Here is a 27,810-nt window from a genome sequence, read left to right as displayed (position 1 = left end):
TAAGTGAAACTATGGACAGAATTTCCAGTCATTGGAAGAAGTTCACTGACATACAAAAAAAAAAAAAAAAAAAAAAATGTATGAAAGAACAGAACCTTGAAATAGTTAAAAATCAACTGAATAGCTAGAAGACAGAATGCCATATATTATCAGCGAGCAACCAGATAAGAAACTGATCGCCAAACTTCAAAATCTGGATGGAAAAAACTACAGAATGAAAGTTTTATCAGATCGCTATACCAAACCCAATCAACAGCCCTTGAAAAGTATAGTGCAACAGCTAATGTTAATCCAAACCTTTCCGTAGAATGTGTCCGAAGATAAATGGAATAAGCCAAAGTATAATACACATCAACACTGATAAATCTAAATCAGACAAAATTAATTAGGCAAAAGGTTTTGAGATATTTCGAGAGCTGCTAACAATTAATGGATTTCTCTGTTACTTTGGAAAGTGCTGAAGTAAGGGAAATAACAAAATTAGAAGGTGGGGTTTTTCAGGAACTGATGAATATGGAAAACTTTTCATACTGAAAGAGAAACAGTGCAATAAGAGATTTTAAAAAGTAAAAACAAAATAAGTGTTAACTCTGTAGCAACTTGAGAAATACTGTTGGGGCCTGGAAATTTGCTTCTATTCAGAGTTTTTGGATTCTTCTAATCTCCTTCTGTAAACACTATTCAGTGATAATGCATACATTAATTTTTGAATCCATTCAGCGGTGTTCCTGATAGAGTGTTATTTACTACTTAAATTCATTTAGACATAAATAACAACACTGCTTTTTCAACCACTGGTGACTGTCACCCAACGGGGTTTATCATATTTCAAGTTTCCCTGTTAGCACCCAAATGCAATATAGGAACCGTTATAGGAAAAAATATATAAAGCCAGTAAGAGTAGGAGGTTACTTTATCTTTTTTTTTTATTCATGTACCTATAGAAAGCTTTAATAATTGTCCACTTTTTGGCATTCCTTTGTAGTTGTTTTAACATGAGCCAAATCAATATGTTTATCAAATGTAAATTTAAAGTTAGAAAATCTATTATAATTGCATAACATGTTTTCTTTTTCTTATTCAATATTATTCATTAAAAGAAGTCAGAATAAAAACGTTACCTCACATATAATTTTCTGGGAAATGGGAATAAGTCTACCATCTTCTCTTTGTTGACGAAAGCAGCAGGCTCCCCGTATACATCTGTTTTCACATTCCTCCATTGAGATAAAGCTATTTACTGATTCACCACACCCTACAATTTAATGAAAAATAGATAAAAGTACATTATGCAGTTGGTATAGAGACTGTCCAGTATGCTAACAAGTTGCAAGTAACAACCAGTTTCATTAGTAGTAGTAATGTAACATGTTTTCACAATTTTGTAATGCAGCAACGAAGGATATCAAATTTTATTTTAAACTGGGAAAATCTGCAATGGAAATGTATAAAGTGTTAAAAACTGTTTATGATGATGAAATGTTACATCATACCATTGTGCTGAAATGGTATAAGCTGTTCAAAGGCAGATATGAGGATGTCTGTGATGACCCAAGAAGTGGTTTGTCAACCTCTCAAAATGAGGACACAGCTGCAAAATTTTGGGAAATTTTAGCAAGAGATCATTGTTTGACTCTCATAATAATGGCTGATGGATTGGATAAGAATTTTAGCAAATTCTACATGAAGATTTAGGGAAAAGGAAGACTGCATAAAATTTGCCCAATGCTCATGTCTAGTTACTGTGTTGTCACAGGAAAAGAGTGTTGGGTGTTCCGATATGACTCAGAGACAAAGTGTCAAAGCCTGCAATGGACTCCAAAATCATCACCTAAGCCCAAAAAGTCTTGTTTAAAGAAGTCTAGGATCAAGACAATGCTGGCCATGGTTTTCAACAAATAAGGTGCGATTTACAAGGAATTTGTACCTGAAGGAGTAAGAGTCAATGCTGTGTTTTACTACTATACTTCAAAGCCTACTGAAGCACATTTCCCGGGAGAGGCCACAATTTCAAGAGAGAGGCAGCTGATTTTTGTTGCACAACAATGCCCCTACTCATTCCACACTTACTGTGAAGACATTTCTAATGAAACATGGCACTATACAGATCAACTATCCACCCTACTCTCCTAATCTAGCAGGAACAGACTTCTTCCTCTTCCAAAGGTGAAAACTGCCCTCAAAGGAAAGATTTCAGCCTGTTGAGAACATAAGGAAAAACATAACTGCCAAATTGAACATCATCTCATTGAATGCTTTCACTGACTCTTTTCACAAACTTTTAGACCAGTGTAATAAGTGCATTCAATCAGGTGGTGATTACTTTGAATAAAAATAAAACCGTTTTTGAGCGCCTTCACTTTGTGTTCTTTTAGCATTAGCATTAGCAGAGGCATATGATGCAAAAAAGCAAGCTTATGCAGCATCAGCCAAAAAAAAAACACCCTCTCATTTCACCCCTCCATTCCTTTCAAATGCCTGTCCAGCTCAGCAGTAAATTTATTTAGGCTATCAATTCCCACAAAAAAAAGATGGAAGTCTGTTCCACCAATCAACTTACCGCTGGCTAAAAGCAAATTTCCACACATCTATTCTACAATTGTCTTTCCTCAATTCGAATCTGTGCTCCCCCTCAGGTTCTTAATCTGAGCAAGAGGAAGAATCCCATCAGCATTCAGCTTGCTCAAGCAATTCAAGGCCTTATACTCCTCAAGGCCTACTCTCCAGATGCCGCAATTTTCAGAATTTAAGCCTTTCTTGGTAAGAGCACCCCTTTGTTCTCCTCACCAATCTTGTTGCCCTTCTTTGTACTTGTTCTAGCAACTCTACATTCTTCCTAAAATGAGGCCTCCAGACCTGTACACAGTACTCTAGGTGTGGCCTGACCATTGCCTTGTATAACGGAATAATCACCTCCCTGTCCCTGCCAGCAAAATTTCTATATATCATTGACAAGACTCCATGACCTGCACCGGCAGCCCGTCTACACTGCTCAGCGAACTTCATATCTGACTGCACAATTACCAATTACCCCCAGGTCTTTTTCACTCTCCACTTCCCTGAGTGCAGTATCACACAGTTGGTACATTTCTCTTCGGTTATTGTTACCAATATGCAGTACTTTGCATTTGTCAATGTTAAACTTCAGTTGCCACTTCTCAGCCCATTTGCCCAACTTATCTAGATCCAGTTGGAGTAGCATGCTGTCTTTACTGTCGTTAATAACCCTGCCAATCTTTGTATCATCTGCAAACTTGGACATTAAACCTAATATACCTTCATCAATATTATTGATAAATATACAAAAGAATAATGGGCCCAACACCGAACCCTCAGGAACTCCACTAATAACATTTGTCCATGAAGAGCGTGTCCATTGATTACCACTCTCTGTCGTCTCCCACTCAACCATCCCTTTATCCATTGTAGCAACTTACCCTTAATGCCATACCTCTCCAATTTGTAGAGCAGTCTTCCATATGCAACAGGGTCAAAAGCTGTCCTGAAACCAAGTTTATGATATCAAAATTATTTTTGGCATTCAGTTCCTTTGTGACCACATCATAGTATCCAATCAAACTGGTCAGACAAGACCTCCCTTTAACAAACCCATGCTGTGTCTTAACTATTACTGCAGTCTTGTCTAGATGATCCTGCAATGTTTCTTTAACCAGTGATTCCATTATTTTCACCAGAACACAAGTTAAACTAACAGGTCTATAGTTACTTGTGTCACCTTTTGAACCCCCTTTGTAAATTGGTGATACATTTGCACACCTCCAGTCCTTAAGAACCTCCCCTGAGTCCAAGGAAGCACTTTTGCTTACTTCTTTTGCTGCCTCCTTTAATATAACTGAATAGATCCTGTCCACCCCAGTGCCTTTTTTATGTTTAACTTCAACAATTTCTCTTCCAATTTGCTCTCAGTTATTACAAAATCACTTAGCTTCCTGTTAGAGTTTGATAAACTTCTGGCACTCCCCTCATTGAATAACTCCTCATGTGTGAATGTAGATGCAAAATACTCATTCAGTTTATCAGCTACCCTAGCATGATCATCAATAGTCAACCCATCTATGTTAACTGGTTCAATCTGATTCATCCCTTTCCTTCTAGAGGTTACATAAGTAAAGAACTCTTTTCTGTTTTTCTTTGCATCCTCTGCCAAGGATTTCTCATAATCTTCCTTTGCCTGCCTAACCTCCTTTGTGACTTGATTACAGACTAGTTTATATCTGCCATAGGCTTCTGTGTCACCTGATACTTTATATGCAATCGATACATTTTTCTTCTCTGCCACGAGCCTCATTAGTTCATCTGACATCCATTTAGGCTTAAACCTTGAACAGTATTTTTTAGTTGGAATGAAAAGCCTAGTAGCCTCCAGATTTGAGTTCCTGAAGGTTTCCCATTTAGAATTTGGTGTTGGTAACATCATCAGTTGATCCCACTGTACAGAATTTAAAAACTGTCTGAGACCCCCTGTAGTCATCTTTATGAAAGCAAAAGCCCTTCCCTTTAGCCTTGATGGTAGTTACATTTTTAAGTAATTCCAACATCAGTACATTGTGATTACTGTCACCCAGTGGTTCCTTTATCTGCAAATTCTTAATGCATGAATAATGATTGCTGATAATCAGATCAAGAGTATTATTCCCTCTAGCTGTCTCTTGAACATGTTACTGTAGAAAACAGTCATCCAATAAATCCAAAAAAAAAAAGTCTTGCTAGTGTGCGAGTGACCAATCCACAAGTTCCAGTCAATATCTGGGAAGTTAAAATCCCCTATTATAAGACATTCTGATTTACTGGCCCACTGTATTTCTCTGCACAATTGCTCATTATACTCATCCGATTCATTAGGCCTATAACACACACACCTACTCTCATTTTTTCTTTCCCAATGCTTATGTCACACCAAACAGACTCAACATTGTATTGTCCAACAACATCAATTCGATGCACTTTCTTAGATTTTATGTGTTTCTTAACTAACAGCATAACCCCTCCTCCCTTCCTGTCCTGTCTATCCTTCCTGTACACATTGTACTCCCCAAATTCCAATTCTGCACTGCTTATGTCTGTGGATACACAGACATAAGACGTGCAGTTTATTGCAGCTTTTTATTGCACCAGTCTCGAAACTTTATTGCCATACCTCATATGTCAAATCAAGAGTGAATTTCAAAAAAATGACTTACAAATACCTGTATTACTAAATCATAAAGTGTTTTATATTATTTATTAAATTATTGCTAATGTAACAGTTTAACAACAGAATATTAAAATTAGCAGATTGCACACAATTGTCATTATAGGACTAAAAATATTGCCAAGAAAATATGTCATATTTATATTAAAAATCAAAAAATATTTTAAAATTAAACCTCACTTAAAAGCCTCTCATTATATCATAATTATATACATAAAGGTAGCATATCACACTATCAAAAAAGCAGCTCCAGATAATTTATATTCAAAAATTCCCATGGTTTGAGAAAAATTAAAGAAAAAAACAAAAAGTTAAAGATTAACAATCAAAAAAAAAAGGAGCTTTAGTTTGAAAAAAATAATGGTAGTCTGCATTATGTTTTTTTTTGTTTTACTGTCTAGGGATGCTGCTGTCTCTCCCGTGATAGTGACACAACTTGATCTTATGCTCATTAGAAATAATTACATTTATTCACAAGTCAATCTAAAGTGACTAATATCAATTTCCATCTAGCATTAGCATTAGCATTAGTAGAGGCATATGATGCAAGAAAGCAAGCTTATGCAGCATCAGCCAAAAAAAAAAAAAAACAACCACTACTCCCATTTCACCCCTCCGTTCGTTCGCAATACCTGTCCAGCTGAGCCTTAAATTTGTTTAGGCTATCAACTTCAACAACAAGCGATGGGAGTCTATTCCACAAACCAACTGCCCGCTGGCTAAAGGCAAATTTCCGCACATCTATCCGACATCCGTCCTTCCTCAATTTGAATTTATGCCCTCTCAGGTGATTATTCTGAGCAAGAGGAAGAATCCCATCGGCATTGAGCATGCTCAAGCCATTCAAAGCTATACACCTCTATCAGATCACCTCGCCAATGCCTAGTCTCCAGGCTCTGTAATTTGCAAAACTTAAGCCTTTCTTCGTAAGAGCAACCCTTTGTTCCATTCACTAATCTTGTTGCCCTTCTCTGTACTCGTTCCAGCAGCTCTACATCCTTCTTGAAATTAGGCCTCCAGACCTGTATACAGTACTCAAGGTGTGGCCTGACCAATGCCTTATACAAGGGAATAATCACATTCCTGTCCCTGCTAGAAAAATTCCTGTATATCATTGACAAGACACCATGAGCTACTCTTGCAGCTCGTCTGCACTGCTCAGAGAACTTCATATCTGCCTGCACAATTACCCCCAGGTCCTTTTCATTCTCTACCACTGTCAGCGTAGTACCACAGAGTTGATACGTTGATCTGGGGTTACTGTTTCCCATATGTAGTACTTTACATTTGTCAATCTAATGTATTCTTGGTGATGTTATTCCACTAAAAAATATGTTAATTACTTTAGACTGACTCAAGGATAAACATAGTTGTTTTTAAAAAGCATAAGCCAAAGCTGTGTCTTTGTTCATCATCGGTTTGGCTGAAACAAGAAGAAGAAATGAATCACTTATAAGTTTATCAAGTGGAAATCTGCTATACACCAATGGAAACAGTGAAAAGAGTGAAGGTGGAGTTGGGTTTCTGGTCCATAAAGATTTTAAAAACAACATTTTGGAATTCAAAAGTACATCACCAAGGGTGTCAAGACTAATACTCAAGATTTCTAAGAGGTACAAGCTAAAGATTATAATGATTTATGCACCAACATCGAGCCATGATGATGAAGAGGTTGAAGACATGTACACTGAAATTGAGAGTCTTCTAGATGAGCAGAAAACCCACTACACTATTATTATGGGGGACTTCAATGCTAAGGTTGGAAAAAGGCAAAACAGTGCAGAAAGAGGAACTATAGGAAATTTTGGAATTGGTGAAAGAAATAAAAGAGGTGAAAGACTTGTGGAATTTGCAGAATCTCAAGGAATGTCAGTAATGAACACTTTTTTCAAGAAAAGGGTGAACAGAAAGTGGACATGGAAGAGTCCAAATGGATTAACAACTAATGAAATCAACTTCATCCTCACTAACAGAAGATATATTGTGAATGATGTTACCGTCCTGAATAAGGTAAATGTTGGAAGTGATCACAGAATGGTAAGATGTACACTTGATATAGACATAGGAAAGGAAAGGAAAAAACTGACTCGAGTAAATAATACAAAGGTCTTTGAAATAACAGAGGAGGAGAAAAAGCAGTATGTACTGGAACTTAAGAACAAGTTTGAGCTTCTGCAGACTGCTCAGGACCAAGATATCAACGAGGAATATTACAACTTTCTGAAAGTGATAAAGCCCAAGAAACCTATAGGGAAACAGAAATCCAAAGAAGAAAAAATTAGTCAAGAAACAATTGTCATGATGAACCAAAGACGACAAATGAAGAGCAAGAAAAACACTGACAGGGAGAAAATTGAGTATACTGAGTTATGCAAAGCCATTAGAAAGAGACTCAGAGAGGACATAAGAAGATTTAACACAAGAAAAGTAGAACAAGCATTAAGGGAAAACAAAGGATTTAAATCAGCAGCCATGAGCAGTAATACAGAAAGACAAATGATACTGAAACTGAAGAATAGCAATGGTGTACTTATAAACAGCAGAGAAGGCGTAATTCAAATAGCAGAAGACTACTATAGAGAATTATACAAGGAGCGAGGGAATGATACCAGCAGTGGGGAAGATGGATTGCAAAGTAGCAACACATACGACATACCCGATATTCTTCCTGATGAGGTAGAACATGCATTGAAGAAAATGAAGAATCGGAAAGCCCCGGGGGAAGATGAAGTTACTGTAGAGTTGTTAAAATTGGGAGGAAGAGACATAACACAAAAACTGGCAAGGCTCTTCACAAAGTGCATTAGAAAAGGTGTGATGCCTAAGCAGTGGAATAATGCAATCATAGTTTTGCTGCATAAGAAAGGAGATAAATCAGAAATTGGAAATTATAGACCAATTAGCTTGTTATCCCATATCTACAAGTTGTTCACAAGGGTCATTACTAACAGATTAGAAAGAATACTTGATGAGAATCAACCGAAAGAGCAAGCTGGCTTTAGGACAGGATTCTCAACTACGGATCACCTTCACGTAATATCACAGCTAATGGAGAAAGCAAATGAATATAAAACACCATTATGCCTGGCATTTGTGGATTATGAAAAGGCATTTGACTCCATACAGCATAAGGCAATGTTTCGGGCACTGGAAAGACAAGGCATAGATACTCCATATATTATGATTTTGAAGAAAATATACGAGAGTGCTACATCCTTTATTAGACTAGACAAAGACAGTAGCAAATTTAAAATCGAGAAAGGAGTTCGACAAGGAGACACAATATCTCCGAAGCTGTTTACTGCTGCCCTTGAGGAAGCTTTCAGAAGATTAGACTGGTCGCAGAAAGGAGTCAATGTGAACGGAGAGTACCTAAACCATTTACAATTTGCAGATGACATTGTGGTCATAAGCCACGATCCCAAAGAATTAGAGGAAAATCTTAATCAGTTATGCACAGTTAGTAAGGATTTTGGACTAAAGATGAATATGGCTAAAACAAAAGTAATGATGAACAAGTATGCCACGGAAAGGGAAATAATGATTGAAGGAGCAGTAATTGAAAAGGTGGAGTCATATACTTATCTGGGACAAGTTATTAGCTGTAATAATGATAAATGGCTGGAAGTCAAGAGAAGAATAAATTTTGGATGGATAGCATTCAGGAAATATAGTCACATACTGAAGAGCAATATCCCAGTTTGTCTGAAACGTAAAATAATGAATCAATGTATACTCCCCACCATGACTTATGGAAGTGAAACTTGGGCACTCACCAAAAGAATGGAAGAGAAGCTAAGAACTACACAGTGAAGAATGGAACGAATTATATTGGGAATTAGAATGTTAGATAAGAAGAGAAACACATGGATTAGGCAGCAAACTCAAGTAAAGGACATTCTTATCAAAACTAAAGAACTAAAATGGTCTTGGGCAGGACACATAGCTCGAAGACATGATGACAGATGGACTAAGAAAATAACAGAATGGTACCCAAGAGGAGCTAGAAGAAAACCTGGAAGACAAAGGCGGAGATGGATAGATGAAATTCATGAGTTTTTGAGTAGTAAATGGATGGCCAGTGCTCAAAACAGAAGGAACTGGAAAGTTGCTGAAGAGGCCTTCATCCTGCAGTGGATTGAAAAGGGCTGATGATGATGATGATGATGATGTGTCTTTGTTACAAGAGAGGAAAATAATATCCCCCAGAATAAAGGAAAAAAACATAATGCTAAGCAGCCTTATTCTTTCAAACTATTTCAATACCTGCATTAAACAATACCCTGCATCTTTACTAAATTTCTGCACTGGGCCAACAGAGCCCACCAATAGGGATTCTATTATAGACACAATGAAGTTATGCATCCAGTTGCAAATTTTCTTCTGCACATCACTGGGCTGCCTGTTTAGATTTGACACAAGGCTGCTAATTGAGGCTATCTATTGTCTGATGATGGAAACAAATGTAATTTGAAACTAAGGTCACAATAATGCCTTAGAGTTTTTAATGAATAATGGATTCCTTCTTGGTGATGTTATTCAATTAAAAACGACTTAGGGTGACTTTTGGTTTACTCCTGGATAAATGTAATCATTTCTAAAGAGTATAAGTCCAAGCTCAGTCACAGGAGGAACAACAGTGTCTCCAGGAAGTAAAGACAGAAAAACATAATACTGAGTAGCATAATTTTTTAAAATTCAATACCCACATTTAAATAGTATCTCACTTCTTCTAAAAGGAAGTTTCAGATAATTTATACTCAAACCTCATCCCAGCATAGTTTCAGAAAAAAGATGAAAAAAAGCTAAAGATCACCAATCTTATAAAGAAGAAAAGTGCATTTATTTATTTAAAATTTTTTTATACATGATTTGACAAAAATTTGCATAACTTTTACATAAAATAATAACTTACCTGAAAATATAAACATCTCACATTTCTGTGTCATTATATTAAAGTACCATCTATGAATATTCTCTTCGCATGCTCCATATGATGGATACTGAACACATGTATTAACAGTATGTTCGCATTGGTGGCCAATGAATAAAGGTGGACATTCACAAACAAAGCCCTTATTATCTGTGTTACTAAAACTTACACATGTTCCTCCATTTAAACAAGGGTTAGAGAAACATGGGTCATGATCCCTTTTTCTTGCAGTTACAACTTGACAATGAACTATGCCGTCTTCCTAAAAAAGAAAAAACATTTCACATTATTTTATAAAGCTTTATTTTTAGTATTCAATTAAAAAACAAAATATTAGACTCACACTAAAAAAACATTTAGAGGTGATATATTAAATTTGTCTCATTCTGCAACAAAAATTAATGTTTTCATTCCTCAAGGTTGAAAAATAGGTAGCAAAAATTTAAATTTATGAGAGATGAAAGACTTTAGCCTGATGCCAAAATTTTGTTTATGCAGAAGACATTTTGCCAATTTTTAATGGTTTCAAAAGTGTGTGAAACAGGAGAACAAGTACTTATATTTTTATTTTGGATTTGTGAATTAAATGTCAAAAGATAAGTGACTAAATACATTTAAAATATATGGTGGAAAAGGAAAGATTTCATCCGTCAATGCACTATTTTTTTTCAGGAATGCAGCCTTTGGTAGGTTTAGAGGTTATTGAAAGCCATGTCCTTTGATTTTTTTTCAGATGCTTCTGCCTTATAATACCTAATGAATGACCCTAGAAAATAAAATTCTTCCTTTTCTATCACATTTTAATTATATTCAATCATTCATCTTCAAGGGAGGAGACATGGTCATTTCAGGCAATTTATGTGTACTTTCGTATATGATTTCCAAAATCATTTATTTCTTTTTCAATATAGAACAGCCTTGTGTGAACTGATAAAACGGTGAGCTCCTGAATTTTTAACCCATTTTACAAGTTCATTAAATTAAATTCCTCATTAATTTTGAAAAAAAAAAATACAAAAAAAAAAGTTCCATTAGTACCACAGTGTTTTCTGGTGGCAAATTTATGATCTACTTATTATACATATATTTCAAGAGATCTGCGAGCATCACTATGGCAACAAGTACAATACAACAAGCAACAATATTTGCAATATAATCTCAGTAATTCATCATCTGCTTAATTTATTGTGTTGCTTATTTCATCACCTTTTCTAAGTCCCGACTGCACTTCCATCAGTTTACATAAATTTCTACTCCTTTTAATTTGTCTACTGTTAATGCCTTTACATTTAATTCACCACTATTTAAAATACCCTGCAAGATATTTAGCCCTTAGAATTCATCACAATTTATAATTCCTCTGAAGAATAATGCTGATTCCAAAACATATCTCAAAAGCACATGAATTTTATTGTGGAAGAAGCACTAGTTGTAATGGAATGATGTCTGGGCCACATTAAAGAAAAAGTATTCATTGCTTATCTTTATCAGATAAGCAAGGTCTAATAAAGACATCTGAGCATTCAGGATTATCTAAAGCCTCTTTTGCTAAAGAACAAAGAATCTCTAGAACAACTTTGAATAGCATTCTTGTGATAGCAAAGTTCCCATTGTAAAGAAAAATGCAAAATTTTGATTGCAACAAAGTGGAAGGCAACAATAACTTGGTTGAAGTAAGCAAATTTGTGTAGCCTTCCATTATATGACCCACTCCTTGAAGAGGCATCTTTAGAATTTATTAAAAAATTAGGAAGAACTGATTCAAAAGCTTCTGATGGTTGGAGTGCTTCAAATATAGACAGGATATTATGTTTAAAAGTTTGTGCTAAATCAATTTCAGTTGATAACAAATTGATTTACTGTAACAAATACATAGAAAAAAACAATTCTCCCCAATATCCTTGCTCAATGCAAACATTGTTATATTTTTAATTTAGATGAAACAGGCCTTTTTCTTATTGCCTTTTGCTATAATAAACCTTAACTTGTGATGAGCAGGACAGTTATTGATGATAAAGTTAACTTCATCATCAAAATTATCTTGCTCATTGTATTATAATCACTTGCAATCTACAGAAATTATTAATTTGCCAGCAAACACAATGTCTTCTCTACAACCACTGGATCAAAGAGTCATAAAAAAAGGATAAACTACAGCCATTATCAATCCACTGCAGGATGGAAGCCTCCTCAATGATTCATGTTGAGAGAAATGGACCATAATCTGCCACACTGGTCCAGTGCTGGTTGGCAGATCAATCATATTTAGCAGTCAGGGGCTTGAACCCAAAGAGCCTGTATTAGTGCACTCCCACTCCTGACCAATACAAAACTTTAAATGCTTCTACCCTAAGTAGAAGATCTAATAATGGAAGATCTAATATCTGCTGTGAAAACTAGGTGACAAATGAAATTATTGCAAACTGTTTCAGGCATGCTGGTTTAACCATTTTCTTTCAAAACAGACTTGTTTTAACAACTCTAAACAAAGCTTTCATGGAGAATGATGAAAGACACAAACAAATTATTGCTTTATTTGAAATGTTGCATCAAAACCAATACAGTCTTGTAGAAAAAGTGCAAAAGAATTGCAAATGTGTTGACAATGATGTGAATTCATCTCACATGACAATTAATGACATGTTATCTTGAAATTTTTTTTTTAAAAATGAAAACTTTGTATATTAAATGCTTTAAAATATTAATATGTTCTTATTTTGACTTTATTGCTCAGCACTAGGGTAAAATCACTGCCAAAAATAATATTTTAAATTTGTAAATAAAACCCTTATTTTCTTAGCTCATTACTTTTTCAATGCAAAAATATTTTCTACATCTGCTTATCTATTATTTTAATTCAGTTTTATCAAATTCTGGATCTAAAGCCCACAGAAATTAATATTTGGCTTCTGTAAGCCAAAATTGGACAACTGAGATGAATAGGTGCAACCTTCTTCAAAACAATTTTGTACATAAAAATCTACTATATAGTATCAGTGTAAATACACCATAGTTAACCCATAAACTTGAAATACGTATGTAGCATAGAGGGAATCGTTTTAATTGTATCTCGTATTGTGGTTGCCTTCACAACGAGATAGCTGCGATTGCATTACTACTTCAAATAAATAAAGCTTCTCTAGTAGAGAAGACTACTGTTATTTATTTTCAACGGTACCACCACCCAGGCGATCGTTTCAAAGTTATTCGGCTTCATCATCAGTGGGCGGGCAGGTACCCAGGTAATACAACAAGCCAACACAGTTGCAAAGTTATATCCACAATATGAGAGATGCCAAAAGGGTGTGGTGGTAATATATTTGGCATCTCTCATATTGTGGATATAATTTCGCAACTGTGATGGCTTGTTGTATTACCTGGGTACCTGCCCGCCCACTGATGATGAAGCTGAATAGCTTCAAAATGATCGCCTCGGTGGTGGTACGGCTGAAAATAAATAACAGTAGTCTTCTCTACTAGAGAAGCGTTATTTATTTGAAGTAATGCAATAGCAGCTATCTCGTTGTGAAGGCAACCACAATATGAGATACAATTAAAATGATGCCCTCTACGCTACATACATAGTTCAAGTTTATGGGTTAACTAACTATGGTGTATTTACCCCGATACTATATAGTTAATTATCAAAACCCATATGGATTATGCCCTGTGCATTTCGTTTTCAAAATAAAAATCTACATAAACTCTATCTACAATTAGTTGGAAACATAGATAAGGGATGGCAGCATGTACTAAAACGACAATTCATTTTAACAGAAACATAATTCAAAATGATCTTTTTGTACATTTAACTGACACATCATTCTAAATTACCTTCAAAACATAGATCTATGCACATACTTCTCCAAAACCCACATCAAGTGTAGATCTGTATGTGGACTTCTGAAAGGGTTAATGTCTCCTAGTGTCTTTGGAAGACAGAGAAAGATATTTTTTGGGAATCTCACATCTTAGTTGTGTTCAGTGGTGAGCTCTGAATATTTTAACAATGGGCTCATGGTTTTGCCGACTTTTTGATGTGAAACATCCTTAGGGTATCTACCGAGTAAATCTGATTGGTCACAGAAGTGATTGCATCCATGTTGTCCACCAGAGGCATTTCCCATGCTCACACCACTAGTCTGTGCCGAGAACTCACTAGTCATATGATTAGAGCGCATGATGCATTTTTTGTGAATGGTATGATATCTCAAGTTCTAACTTTTTAGAATTTTTAAATAGTATGACGTCACAATATATGAACATCACAACAGGATGTATGAAGTATGATTGTAACAATACAAATATTTGTCAAAAATTTTTTTTTCGTCTCACATTTTTGTTACATTCCATTGTTAGGTGTCCCCAAAGCTGCATATGTCGTTTCAACTACAAGATTGGATACCTCAATCAACGCTGCTTTCCAGAGACGCTTAGATTAGATATGTTGCAACCACAAGTACAACAATACCCCGCATAGCACTGATAATTGGTACTGAAACTGTTCCATGTTATGTGAAACTGTGCTGATTGAGGTATAATTATAATGGGTTTTAATTGAATGCATACCAGACAAACAGTCTATAAACAAATTATAATAAATCTATAAATAATTTGCATTTGATAGCTAATTAAAAGGATTTCAAATAAAAGAATATTGCAAAAATTTTATTAATGAAAAGGTAACATCACAAGAGATGAAAAAAAAAGCTTTATTGTTTATTTAAGTATTTCAATAATGAAGTCTGGTGAAGTCCTCTTTTCTTTTTCTCGCTGTACAGCTCTTTGTAGTATCGAATCCCATCTTGTAAAATTTGCCGTACCTTGATGCTACGTTCAACATTTGAATCTCCATTCATAATTGCCTCGAGGCCATGTCAACTCCCCGAAAAACTTTCTCTAATTCTTCTGTTGAAAATTCTTTTGATGCCACTTCAGTGTTATCCACTTCAGAATTGTTTTCCTCTTTTTTGCATGCAGGTTGCTCATCAATTTCAATGAGAGTTGCACCATCTAATTCATTTGCATGTGAGCCAATGCAGTCACGTATGTTGGCAGTGTCCAAAGTTTTGAACCCCGAGTCTTTTCCGATCTTCACAATGTCTTCGGCAATTGTTTGAACTTGAGATTCAAAAACAGTGAAATCATTTGCCAAATGGTACAAAACATGCTGCCAAACAGAACGCATGTCGTTGGCAGTGATTTCTAGCCAAGATGCAGATATATTTTCAATCGCATTCCTGATGTTATAATTTTTCCAAAATGTTTGTAAAGATGATGATCCCACTCCTGTTGAAGCTTCAATTGCTTGGTAAAACGTTTGCTGCAGATAATTCCCCTTGAATGTAGCAATTACACCTTGATCCATGGGTTATAAGAGAGATGTTGTGTTAGGTGGAAGAAAGCATATTTTTATATTTTCATTGAGATCAGAAATTTCAAGTGGATGGTCTGGTGCATTGTCTAAAAGCAACAAAATTTTGAACTCCATCCCTTCATCTTTGCAGTAACGTTCAACAGTCGTACAAAAATAATTTGTGAACCATTCTGTAAACAATTCTCTTGTAATCCATGCTTTCTTATTGGATCGCCAAATTACAAGCAATGTGCTTTTTACGCAACCCTTTAGATCTCTTGGGTTTTCTGCTCTGAACACAAGCAGAGGCTTCAATTTAAAATCCCCAGATGAGTTTCTACCCAACAAAAGTGTTAAACATTTTTTTGAAGCTTTATATCCAGGTTGAGCCTCTTCATTTTCAACTAAAAAAAGTTCGTGAGGGCATTTTTTTCCAGAACAGTACAGTTTCGTCAACGTTGAAATATTTTCATCCTTGTAACCCCACCTTCCTCAATGATGTCTTTCAATTCACTGAGAAATCTTGCAGCAGTGTCTTTGTTTGCACTTGCACTTTCACCTGAGATATGAACATTGTGAAGCCCAACATGGTTTTTAAATTGGAAAAACCAACCATGACTGGCTGTAAATATGTCTTTCGTCTCCTCCTCTTCATTTTCTTCTTTCTCCTTCAGCATGTTATAAAGGCCCATAGCTTTCACTTGAATAATATTTTGACTCAAAGGAATTCTCTTTTGATTACAATCTTCTATCCATACCAATAAAAGATGTTCCATATTAATCAATAGAAAACTTCTTTGCTTAATTATCACTTTCATTATGTAAGATGCTGTAGAAATTCCCTGCTCTTTATACTGATCCTTCTTTTGAATAATCTTTCGCACTGATGCTTCATTCATTCTATTTTCACGCGCAATTTTAGCATATGAAGAACCATCTTCATGGCACTTGGTAATATCAAGTTTTTTTTCTAATGTAAGCCATTTATGTTTAGTAGCTCCACCGCTTTCATTACTTTTCCTTTTTTGACTCATTGTTTCGTATTTAAAGGGGTAAAAAATAAATTGTGAAATAAAAAGTTTGAAAAGCTATTACCTTGTCTCGTCAGGATGGAACACTGAATACTGTTGCCGCTGACTGCCTGAGGAGAGCTATTGGCATATGTTCTATTGGCTATTGGCATCACAGCATATATAGCACACGCTTCTTGATTAGACTGGCGTTCAAGCCTGTGACGTCAAATACGGAGAATGCAGAAAGGTCAGGGAATGACCACCGCACATCCCTGGAGCAATATAGCCTTAGTTGCTAATGCTCCTAAAAACCAAATAACAATAACAATAACCACAGCATCAGAGGTGGATTTAACAGCGGGCGCACCGGGCACGCGCCCTGGGCCCTGACTTCTGAAGGGCCCATGCAAAACCCCAACTTTATATGCAAAACCCCAACAAATTAGTTGAACTAATATGTTCAACTATTAGTTCAAAACTTTGTGTTTATTATTATGCTATTATTAATTATATTATACATCAGCTTGGCACATATGGGCTTGGCACACCCAGGATCCCGAGCTGGATATCATCATTCTTCTTCTCTTTCTTGGTGATTCCCTTCTATTTCTGACTCTCTCTCTCTCTCTCTCTCTCTCTCTCTCTCTCTCTCTCTCTCTCTCTCACACACACACACAGGGGGTAACTCAGGATTTTTTTGGCTGGTGCAGCAAAAGCCTTAGGCTTCCTTGCACAATATGGCTAATTATAATAATAATAATATTATTATATTCAAATTTTATTGGAAATAAAACATTAATAGTACATAATATTTTTTATTTATTTAAAAAAATGGTTAACATGTATTTTTATTTTCCCTGTCTCTGTCTTTTTTTTAAGGTGCCCAATATTTTCTTCTGCGCCCGGGGCCTCAACCGACCTTAATCTGCTACGGCACAGCATATATGTACGCGTACCTAGGCTACAACAATGAAGCATATATGTGGAGTATGTGTCTAGGCTATTACTGTAAATTTTTGACTTAAACTTAGTCATAAAGTTTATTTCTTCCTCTGAAAACTAATAAATTTATTATAAGTTAAGATACAAGAATATAAACAAACGAGAGCTTTTGGGGCAATGGAACATTATAGTCATAAAACAATAAACTTTATGACTATTATGGAATCCGATACCAAAGGCCTTGTCACAGACTTAAACTTAATTGAAAACTGTGTTATAGTGAAACCCGTGCTGTTTGAAGCTGTGCTAAGCGAGGTAATGCTGTATACGTCTCTTACTTTAGTTATCACAAATCCATCATATCTTGTCTTCCAGAAATTATGGAAATTTGTGAATGATCAATAAAATATTTACAATACAAAAGCTCTTTCATTTCGTAATCAATTTCGTAATATACAAATTAAAATACTCAAAAGAAATGTGAAGAATGTTTCACATAAAACCACCATAAACCCCACATCAGGTGAGTATGGGCTTGGCACACCCAGGGTCTTGAGCTGGATATCATCCTTCTTTTCTTTTTTGCTGGTGCAGCATAAGCCTCAGGTTTATGCTGCACCAGCATAAGCTTGAGGAGAGGGCGCTGACTCTCTTTAAAAATTACAGTTGTGAGTTACAGGCTCCGAAAAAACAATAAGTGTTTGTCTTTTTATTTACATAATTGTTATTTTATACTGTACTTAATACGTAGTCTTATAGTTATAGTTACACTGGTTATTTTTATTTTAATTTAGATAAAGAGTTTTTGTGGATTAATACTTCATATAGGTAAAACCGTTATTTTGTTTGAATCTTGCAGTCATTGTTTTTGTATATAGTGGTAGGGAATTCAAATTTTTAATTGAGGTAGCTAGGTAGCTCTAACGTATAATTATATAGGGTAATACGCTTCACTGTTTCTATTAGATAGTGTAGTACTGACATTTAATTAATTTAATTTATTGATCTTATTAATTTAAAGTATCATGCCCCAAACTAGAGCAGCAAAGCAATGGGCACAAAGTGGCAGGAGTGCTGTGACTCGGGAGAACTGAGGGGGGGGGCGATTCTCCAATGCATCACAGCCTAAAAAAATGTGCAACTTGTGAAATGTTTGCCGAACTCTCTGGAACGGAACATGATATTGCCATGGGGGATGTCTTTGTGTGTGTGCACGATGTAAGGAGTGTAAGGAAATCAGGCGACAACTCAGCGTTGTTATGGGCCTATATGAGAACTTGAAGGACAGGGTGGATGCCTTCGAAGGAACTAAACTGAGGGGCCCATCAGGCTCTCAGCTGCCCACATTAACGCCAGACCTTGCACTTGGTCATCACGCAACACAGCGAACCCCTAAGGCAGAATGTGCTGGTCCCACAGGAACTAGTAGTTGTTGGTGACTCTATTGTCAGGGAAACGGGAAACATGCTTTGTAAAAAGGATAGGTGGAACAGGACCAGGGTATGTCTGCCAGGAGCAAAGGTTGATGACGTTGTAGAGCGGATATCATCTTTTAAGGGCACAAAAGGTGATATAGTTGTACACGTTGGCACTAATGATATTAAGAGTAGGAGACCAGCAGAATTACTTAACAAGTACAGGACTGTTGAACAAAAGCCGAGAATTAGGGTTGAATTTGAAAGTGTCTGCAATTCTGCCCAAACACTATAGAAAGGAGTATATGATGAGAGCCTTGTCAATCAATTCGGCCCTGGAAAGATTGTGCAAGGCTCAAGGAATAGAATTTTTTTTCAGCCTGGACTGTACTTGTTAACAGGAGAGACTGCTTCTACAGGGATGGGATACACTTAAATAGAAAGGGTGCAAGAATATTTGCTGATGCTATTGAGACAGTGTTAGGTGGGTCGGAAAACTGATAGCTTGGGGGATACAAGGACTAATAGATTAACAGTAGCCATAAGCAGAGGTGAAGGTGATTCTTGCACAACTTCTATTAGAATAAGTAGCAACCTGGAGCGAGGGGTGTTGGAGGTTTCAGGGACGGATGGCAGTCATCCTGAAATAGGTGGGTATATGGGATGTGTTAAGGTAACTAGGAATAGGAGCATGTATGCTTGCATTTATACCAATGCTAGAAGTATAGTAAATAAATTTGATGAATTTGAAGTGTTGGTCAAGACATCAACGGCGGATATTGTTGAGATAGCAGAGACGTGGTGTCACACAGATATAAGGAATGCTGAACTGGAATTTGGGGAGTACAATGTGTACAGAAAGGATAGACAAGGATAGAAAGGGAGGAGGGGTTATGCTGTTAATTAAGAAAACATAAAATCAAAAGAAGTGCATCCAGTTGATATAGATGAACAGTGCACTGTTGAGTCAGTTTGGTGTGACATAAGCACTGCGAAAGCAAAAATAAGAGTAGGAGTGTGTTATAGGCCTAATGACTCGAATGAGTACAATGAACAATTGTACAGAGAAATAGAGTGGGCTAGTAAATCAGAATGTCTTATAATGGGGGATTTTAACTTCCCAGATATTAACTGGAACTTCTGGTTTGGTCACTCACACACTAGTCAGACTTTTGTGGATTTTTTGGATAACTGTTTTCTGCAGCAGCATGTTCGAGAGGCAACCAGAGAGAGTAATACTCTTGATCTGGTTATCAGCAGTGATCATTCGTGTATTAAGAATTTGCAGATAAAGGAACCACTAGGTGGCAGTGATCACAGTGTACTGATGTAGGATTTACTTAAAGATTTAATTATCATCAGGAGTAAAGGAAAGGGTTTTTGCTTTCGTAAAAGCGACTACAATGGACTGAGACAGTATTTAAATTCTATACAGTGGGACCAACTGATGATGTTACCAACAGCAAATTCAAAATGGGAAGCATTCAAAGCATTTATCTTGGAAGCTACTAGGCTTTACATACCAACTAAGAAATATTGTTCAAGGTTTAGGCCAAAATGGTTATCTAGTGAACTAATGAGACTCGTAACAGAGAAGAAAAATGCATGGGATGCATATAAATTATCCAGCGACTCAGAAGCCTATGGCAGATATAAGCTAGTCTGTAATCAGGTCACAAAGGAGGTTAGGCAGGCGAAGGCAGATTACGAGAAATCCTTGGCAAAAGATGCTAAGAAAAACAGCAAGGATTTCTTTACTTATGTTGTTGTTTTTGGTTTTTCGGAGCATTAGAAACCAAGGCCATATTGCTCTGGGAATATGCGGTGGTCATTCCTTGACCTTTCCGCATCCTTTGTATTTGTCTTTACTTATATAAACTCTAAAAGGAAGGGGAATATATGATTGGTCCACTTGACATCGATGGTTCGACTGTTGATGATCCTGCTCAGATAGCAAACAAACTGAATGAGTATTTTGCATCTACATTCACACATGAGGAATTATTAAGGTTTGAAAATGGCAGAAGGTTATCAAATTGTAGCAGGATACTTAATGATTTTGTAATAACTGAGAGCAAAGTGGAGGAGAAATTGTTGAAGTTAAACATAAGAAAGACACCTGGGGTGGATGGGATCTATCCAGTTATATTAAAGGAGGCGGCAAAGCAACTAAGCAAACCCTTAGCCATAATTATGAGAGCATCATTGGACTCAGGGGAGGTTCCTACGGACTGGAGATGTGCAAATGTATCCCCAATTCACAAAGGGGGATCGAAGGTTGACACGAGTAATTACAGACCAGTTAGTTTAACTTCTGTTCCGGGTAAAATAATGGAGTCACTGGTTAAAGATACATTGCGGGGATCATCTAGACAAGACTGCAGCAATAAATCAGACACAGCATGGGTTCGTTAAGGGAAAGTCTTGTCTGACGAATTTGATAGGATATTATGATGTTGATACAAAGGAACTGGATGCAAAAAATAATTTTGATATCATATATTTGGATTTCAGGAAAGCTTTTGACACTGTTATGCATGGAAGACTATTGTACAAATTGGAGCTTGTTTGTTTTTTTGTTTTTTTGGTTTTTAGGAGCATTAGCATCTAAGGCCATATTGCTCCGGGATATGCAGTGGTCATTCCCTGCCCTTTCCACATCCTCCGTATTTGGTGGTGACGGGCTTGAACCCCGGTCTAATCAAGAAGCGTGTGCTACGCACCGCTGCTCCTTCCCACCTGGCTACGGAGGCGCCACAAATTGGAGCAGAATGGTATTAAGGGTAAGTTGCTAAAATGGATAAAAGGATGGTTAAGTGGGAAAAGACAGAAGGTGGTAATCAATGGGTGCTGCTCTTCGTGGACTAATGTTATTAGTGGAATCCCACAGGGTTCGGTGTTGGGTCCACTGTTGTTTTGTATGTTTATCAATGATATTGATGAAGGTATATCAGGCTAAATGTCGAAGTTTGCAGTAGCACACTGCCATTACTGTTAATGACAGTAATGGCAGTGTGCTACTGGAACAGGATCTAGATAATTTGGGCAGATGGGCTAAGAAGTGGCAACTGAAGTTTAACCTTGACAAATGCAAAGTACTGCATATGGGTAGAAATAACCCCCAGAGAAACGTACCAACTGTATGGTACTACACTTAAGGTGGTAGAAAATGAAAAAGACCTGGGAGTAATTGTGCAGTTAGATATGAAGTTTTCTGAGCAATGCAGACAGGCTGCCAATGCAGGTCATGGGGTTTTGTCAATGATATATAGGAATTTTGCTAGCAGGGAGAAGGAGGTGATTGTCCCTCTGTATAAGGCAATAGTCAGGCCATGCCTTGAATACTGCATACAGGTCTGGAGACCTCATTTTAGGAAGGATGTTGATTTACTTGAACGTGTACAGAGAAGGGCAACAAGATTGGTGAGGGGAATGAAGGGATCCTCTTACCAAGAGAGGCTTAATTTCTGCAAATTGCAGTGGCTGGGCTGGAGACTAGGCACTTGCACGGTGATCTGATTGAGGTGTATAAGGCCTTGAATGGGTTGAGCATGCTGAATTCTGATGGGATCCTTCCACTTGTTCAGATTATAAACCTAAGGGGGCATAAATTCAAATTAGGAAAGGACAGATGTAGAACAGATGTGCGGAAATTTGCCTTTAGCCTGCTGGTGGTTAATTGCTGGAACAAACTTCCATCTGTCGTCGTTGAAGTTGATAGGTTGAATAAATTTAAGGAGGAACTGGACAGGCATTTGGAGGGAATGGTGTGATTTTTTTTTTTTTTTTTTGGCTGTTGCTGCATAAGCTCATACACTTGCTTTCTTGCATCACATGCCACTACTACTACTACTACTACTGCTTCCTTGCAACATATGGCTAATAATAATAATAATAATAATCTACCGCACATGCGCCACTTTTATTTTTCTTTTTTTTACAACTAGGAATATATAACGGATACATTTTTTCATGATAAAACTTTAATATTGCCAATAAGAAGATTGTCTTCTAAAAATAACAAGAAATATTTGCCATATCACAAATAACATAAAAACTGTCACAAAACATTCTACAATATAAAAAGAAATATTACATAAAAAAACAAACTATTCTAGAAAAGTTACACAAAAATCACAGATTACATGAAAAAAATGATTACACAGATATTTAAGAAAAATTTATTCTAAAAATTGCCACATAGAATTTACTTCTTTGTTAGCATTAGCATTAGTAGAGGCATATGATGCAAGAAAGCAAGTATATGCAGCATCAGCCAGAAAAAAAAAAAAAAAAAACTTCCACTTCACCCCTCTGTTCATTCGAAATACCTATCCAGCTGAGCCTTAAATTTATTTAGGCTATCAACTTCCACAACAAGGGTTGGAAGTCTGTTCCACTAACCAACTACCCGCTGTCTAAAGGCAAAATTTCCAGACATCTATCCTACATCTGTCTTACCTCAATTTGAATTTATGCCCTCTCAGGTGATTATTCTGAGCAAGAGTCAGAATCCCATCAGCATTGAGCATGTTCAAACCATTCAAGGCTTTATTCACCTCTATTAGATCACCTCGCCAGTGCCTATTCTCCAGACACTGTAATTTGCAAAACCTAAGCCTTTCTTTGTAAGAGCAACCCTTTGTTCCATTAACTAACCTTGTTGCCCTTCTCTGTACTCGTTCCAGCAGCTCTACATCCTTCTTGAAATGAGGCCTCCAGACCTGTATACAGTACTCAAGGTGTGGTCTGACCATTGCCTTATACAAGGGAATAATTACCTCCTTATCCCTCCCAGAAAAATTCCTGTATATCATTGATAAGACACCATGAGCTACTCTTGCAGCCCGTCTACGCTGCTCAGAGAACTTCATATCTGCCTGCACAATCACCCCCAGGTCCCTTTCATTCTCTACCACTGTCAGTGTAGTACCACAGAGTTGATATGTTGCTCAGTTGATACGCTGATACTCTGTTTCCCATATGTAGTACTTTACATTTGTCAATGTTAAACTTCATTTGCCACCTCTCAGCTCATCTGCTCAACCTTTCCAGATCCTGTTGCAGCAGCATAGCGTCAGTAGTGTCCTTAACAACCCTGCCAACTTTTGTATCATCTGCAAACTTGGACATTAAGCTTGATATACCATCATCAATATTATTTATAAATACAGAAAACAATAATTGACCCAACACTGAACCCTGAGGGACTCCACTAATAACATTAGTCCATGATGAGCAGTGTCCATTGATTACTACTCTCTGTCTTCTCCCCCTCAACCACCCCTTCATCCATAGCAGCAATTTGCCTCCAATGCAATTTGTGCAGCAGTCTTCCATGTGAAACAGTATCAAAAGCCTTTCTAAGATCCAAGTATATAATATCAAAGTTATTCCCTGCATCCATTTCTTTTGTGACTGCATCATAGTATCTAATAAAATTGGTCAGGCAAGGCTTCCCCTTAACAAAACCATGCTGTGTCTGAGCTATAACTGAAGTCTTGTCTAGATGATCCTGCAGTGCTTCTTTAACTAGTGCCTCCATTAATTTTCCTGGAACAGAAGTTAAGCTCACAGGTCCATAATTACTTGTGTCAGCCTTTGATCCTCCTTTGTGAATTGGGGTCACATTTGCACATCTCCAATCTATGGGTACCTCCCCTGCATCCAAGGAAGCTCTCATAATTATGGCTAAGAGTTTGCTTACTTCCTTTGCTGCCTCCTTAATATAACTGGATAGATCTCATCCACCCCAGGTGCCTTTCTTGTGTTTATCTTCAACAATTTCTCCTCCACTTTACTCTGAGTAATATTTGTTGTCGACCTTGTGCTTTGCTCAACAGCTGAGTCATGATTACGAGGAAAGATCTAACGTAGCTATCTGGATTAAATTGAAGCAATAGTTTTCCATTTAGATATATGGTCATCATATCAGCGACATGCATTTAGATATATGGTCATCATATCAGCGACATGCATTTAGATGTTGTTGTTGTTTGTTTGTTTTTGGAGCATTAGCAACTAAGGCCATATTGCTCCGGGATATGCGGTGGTCATCCCCTGACCTTTCCGCATCCTCCGTATTTGGTGGTCACGGGCTCGAACCCCGGTCTAATCAAGAAGCGTGTGCTACGCACTGCTGCTCCTTCCCACCTGGCTACGGAGGCGCCACATTTAGATGTATGGTCAGCATATCTGCAACATGTCAAAGATGTTCTTTTTATTGTTACAATATTATTCATTACGCTGAAACCTTTCTCATCTTCAGCACTGCTAATCGCAATGGTTTCAATGATATTTCTGGCTTTTTTAATTGAAAATGGAATTTCACTCTATTTTAAAGATAAATTGTCTTTGACAAAATCTCTAAAATCATTAATTTTTATTTCATATTTTATTAGAAAACTTAAATTTCTTATTCGTTTTTCACCCTCTTGCCATGGAGACGAAAGTTCTTCCATATTCCACATTTCTGGGTAGCATATGTTTAAAATTTCTTTCAATTCCTCATCATCAAAGATATCATTATTTTCTTTATTTAATTTAAAATTACTGTACTGTACTGATCCTCTAAGGATAAAACAATGCAGTTTAATAACTTGTCACGAGGTAATGTTTTAAATGTGTTCTTACTTTTGATTCCTTCAAATTCTTTCGACTTCAACATGCTCTCAATTTTAGCTTCATAATTTCCTGTAGAATTTTTTAAATTAGCAATAGCATTAATAGTTAGAATAATTAATTTATCTGCTTTTGATATAGTGATGCTGCAACTTTGTAAAGCTTCTGAAAGGTAATAGAGCCCCTGCAGGTTGTTGATGATCACTAGTGGTAACTCGTTAAGAAATTCTAGATTTAAAAATCAGTTTAATAATCCCGAATATTTAACTTCTGATTCAAAATGTTTGCACAAAGTGGTATAATTCCTCCAAACCACAATAGCAAGCAAAAGTTACCCATCCTGGCCTGAACACACAACCGACCTTTATAATTTCCACTTCAAGTTCTTTAGCAATCATCCTTAAATTGCATTGGTTTTTTGGATATTGGTGATATAATGCATAGTTTTTTTTTTTTTTATATATATAATTATTGCCTATATTCCAATATTTTGGAACATTTTCTTCACAGTGAAGGCCTCGACGCAATTTTAAAATCTGCCAACATTTCATCTTTGGAATGTTTATTTAATATCTTAGTTGTCCTCATTCCCCTCCCCCTCCCCCCCACGTCGCTACTGTCACTAGTTCTTTGAATATTGTCCTAATTATCGAAATAACCCGGATATTCAGCTACTGTGACCATGTAAACTTAGGAGAAATTGACTGAAAGGCATGGATCACTCATTTCTCCAAAAAACAGATGGCTGCTTGGCGGAGTAAAGGGGAACCCACAACTGAGATAGGTGGCTGCATTGGTTTTATGAGCACCACTAACATTACAGAATGGTAATCTCTTTAACACTTAATTCACACTTTCTAATTGCCTAAAGGCCAGATGTGCGAAAAATATGTACAAAGTTAAGTCTCGTAATCCATTCATTATATCGAAAATTTCTTCATTCTACGAAAATGAATTTAAACGTAATTACCAAGGGGAATTCAAAAAAAATTTGCTATAAAGAAGTTCGTTAAACAGAGGTTCAACTGTAATTAAATCAAAGCTGAAGCAATTTTAAAACACGTAACTGGCTGATTGCGTCATTAAAATGCAGGGAATGGGGTCCCGCTCGCCCCACCATAGTTCCTGCTCTGGATACGCAATAACTTACAGGATTTCATTCATAAAATAAATGATTGTTTCAACAATGGGCTTGTAAAATTTCCAAAAAAAATAACAATGGGCTCTCGCAAGCCCACTATAACTCGCCACTGGTTGTGTTTATACAAAATGCTGAGCTCTTTTCGGCATTAATCACTCTTCATCTCTCTCTCAAAATCACCCCCTTTTCCTTCAACCCAGGTACGTTACTACTAGTACTAATACTAATATAAAATAACACAAATAATACAATACTATAATATAATATAATATTAATACTTACTAGTACTAATACTAGGTGGTAGATGACTCTCCTCAACTGGTGAAATACCATCACTTTGCTTATTGAAGGCTTGAAGTGATAAAACCCATGTTTAGTCTCTAGAGCAAAGTTTCCGGCACACCCTTCTCTCTAAACCTATGCACAGTACTACTAGTACTAATATTAACTAGTACCACTACTAATAATAATATAAAATAGCACTAATAATAATACTAACACTGGGTGGTAGATGACTATCATCAACCAGTGCAATAACACTACTTTGTTATTACAGGCTTGAAGTGGTGAAACCCATGTTATTCACCAGAGCAAAGTTTTTGGCACCACCTGCTTCAACCCATGCATGATACTAAGTACCATAGGTTTTGATACTTTTTGTGTTTGGGGTTTTTGTAAAAAAAAATTTTTTTTTAATTATAAGTCAAGTTATAATGTGCAAAAAGTTTTCAGAAAAGAGTGAAGACAACAATACAAAAACAAATTAACTGTAAGAATAAATCATTCAATAAAAGAGCTCAAAACAATTAGAAATTACGTAGTGACATCTGACAATAGCAATGAAGAATTTTAAATAGTTTATGGTAGAATTAGTAGAGGCATATGATACAAGAAAGCAAGCTTATGCAGCATCAGCCAAAAAAAAAAACTTCCTGTTTTACCCATCCATTTGCTTCTAAAGTTTGTCCAGTTCTTTCTTGAATTTATTTAAGCTATCAACTTCCATATTGACCAATGGAAGTTTGTTCCAGCAAATAACCACCTACTGACTGAAGGAAAATTTCTACACATCTATTCTTTTTTTTTTTTTTTTTTTTTTTTTATGAAAACTGCAAAGAGGTATTAGATCCTATAATACTTAGTACTGTGCTTGGGTTGGAGGTTGAGAAGATGAAAG

The 27,810-nt window shown here is 36.4% G+C and overlaps 1 protein-coding gene across 3 annotated transcripts in view; it reads right to left on the bottom strand.

Moving 5' to 3' along the window:
- LOC150080448 (kielin/chordin-like protein) overlaps positions 1–27,810 on the bottom strand; it is a 1,054,752-nt gene that overhangs the window by 803,314 nt on the left and 223,628 nt on the right. For all 3 annotated transcript variants that reach the window (XR_016547392.1, XM_090381408.1, XM_090381409.1), the window contains exons 6-7: positions 10,128–10,407; positions 1,122–1,255 (exon numbers count right to left, since the gene is read on the bottom strand). Coding sequence is in view for 2 of the 3 variants with exons in the window: in XM_090381408.1 (XP_090237534.1) it covers positions 1,122–1,255; positions 10,128–10,407 (414 nt within the window). In the remaining variant the exon portion in view is untranslated. The remainder of the gene's footprint in view (positions 1–1,121; positions 1,256–10,127; positions 10,408–27,810) is intronic.

This window comes from Mastigoproctus giganteus, chromosome 9 (assembly GCF_048544385.1).
Source record: "Mastigoproctus giganteus isolate SK-2022 chromosome 9, ASM4854438v1, whole genome shotgun sequence".
NCBI lineage: Eukaryota > Metazoa > Arthropoda > Arachnida > Uropygi > Thelyphonidae > Mastigoproctus > Mastigoproctus giganteus.
Note: the sequence above shows the minus strand (reverse complement) of the source record. Positions and strands in the feature narration are given on the sequence as shown.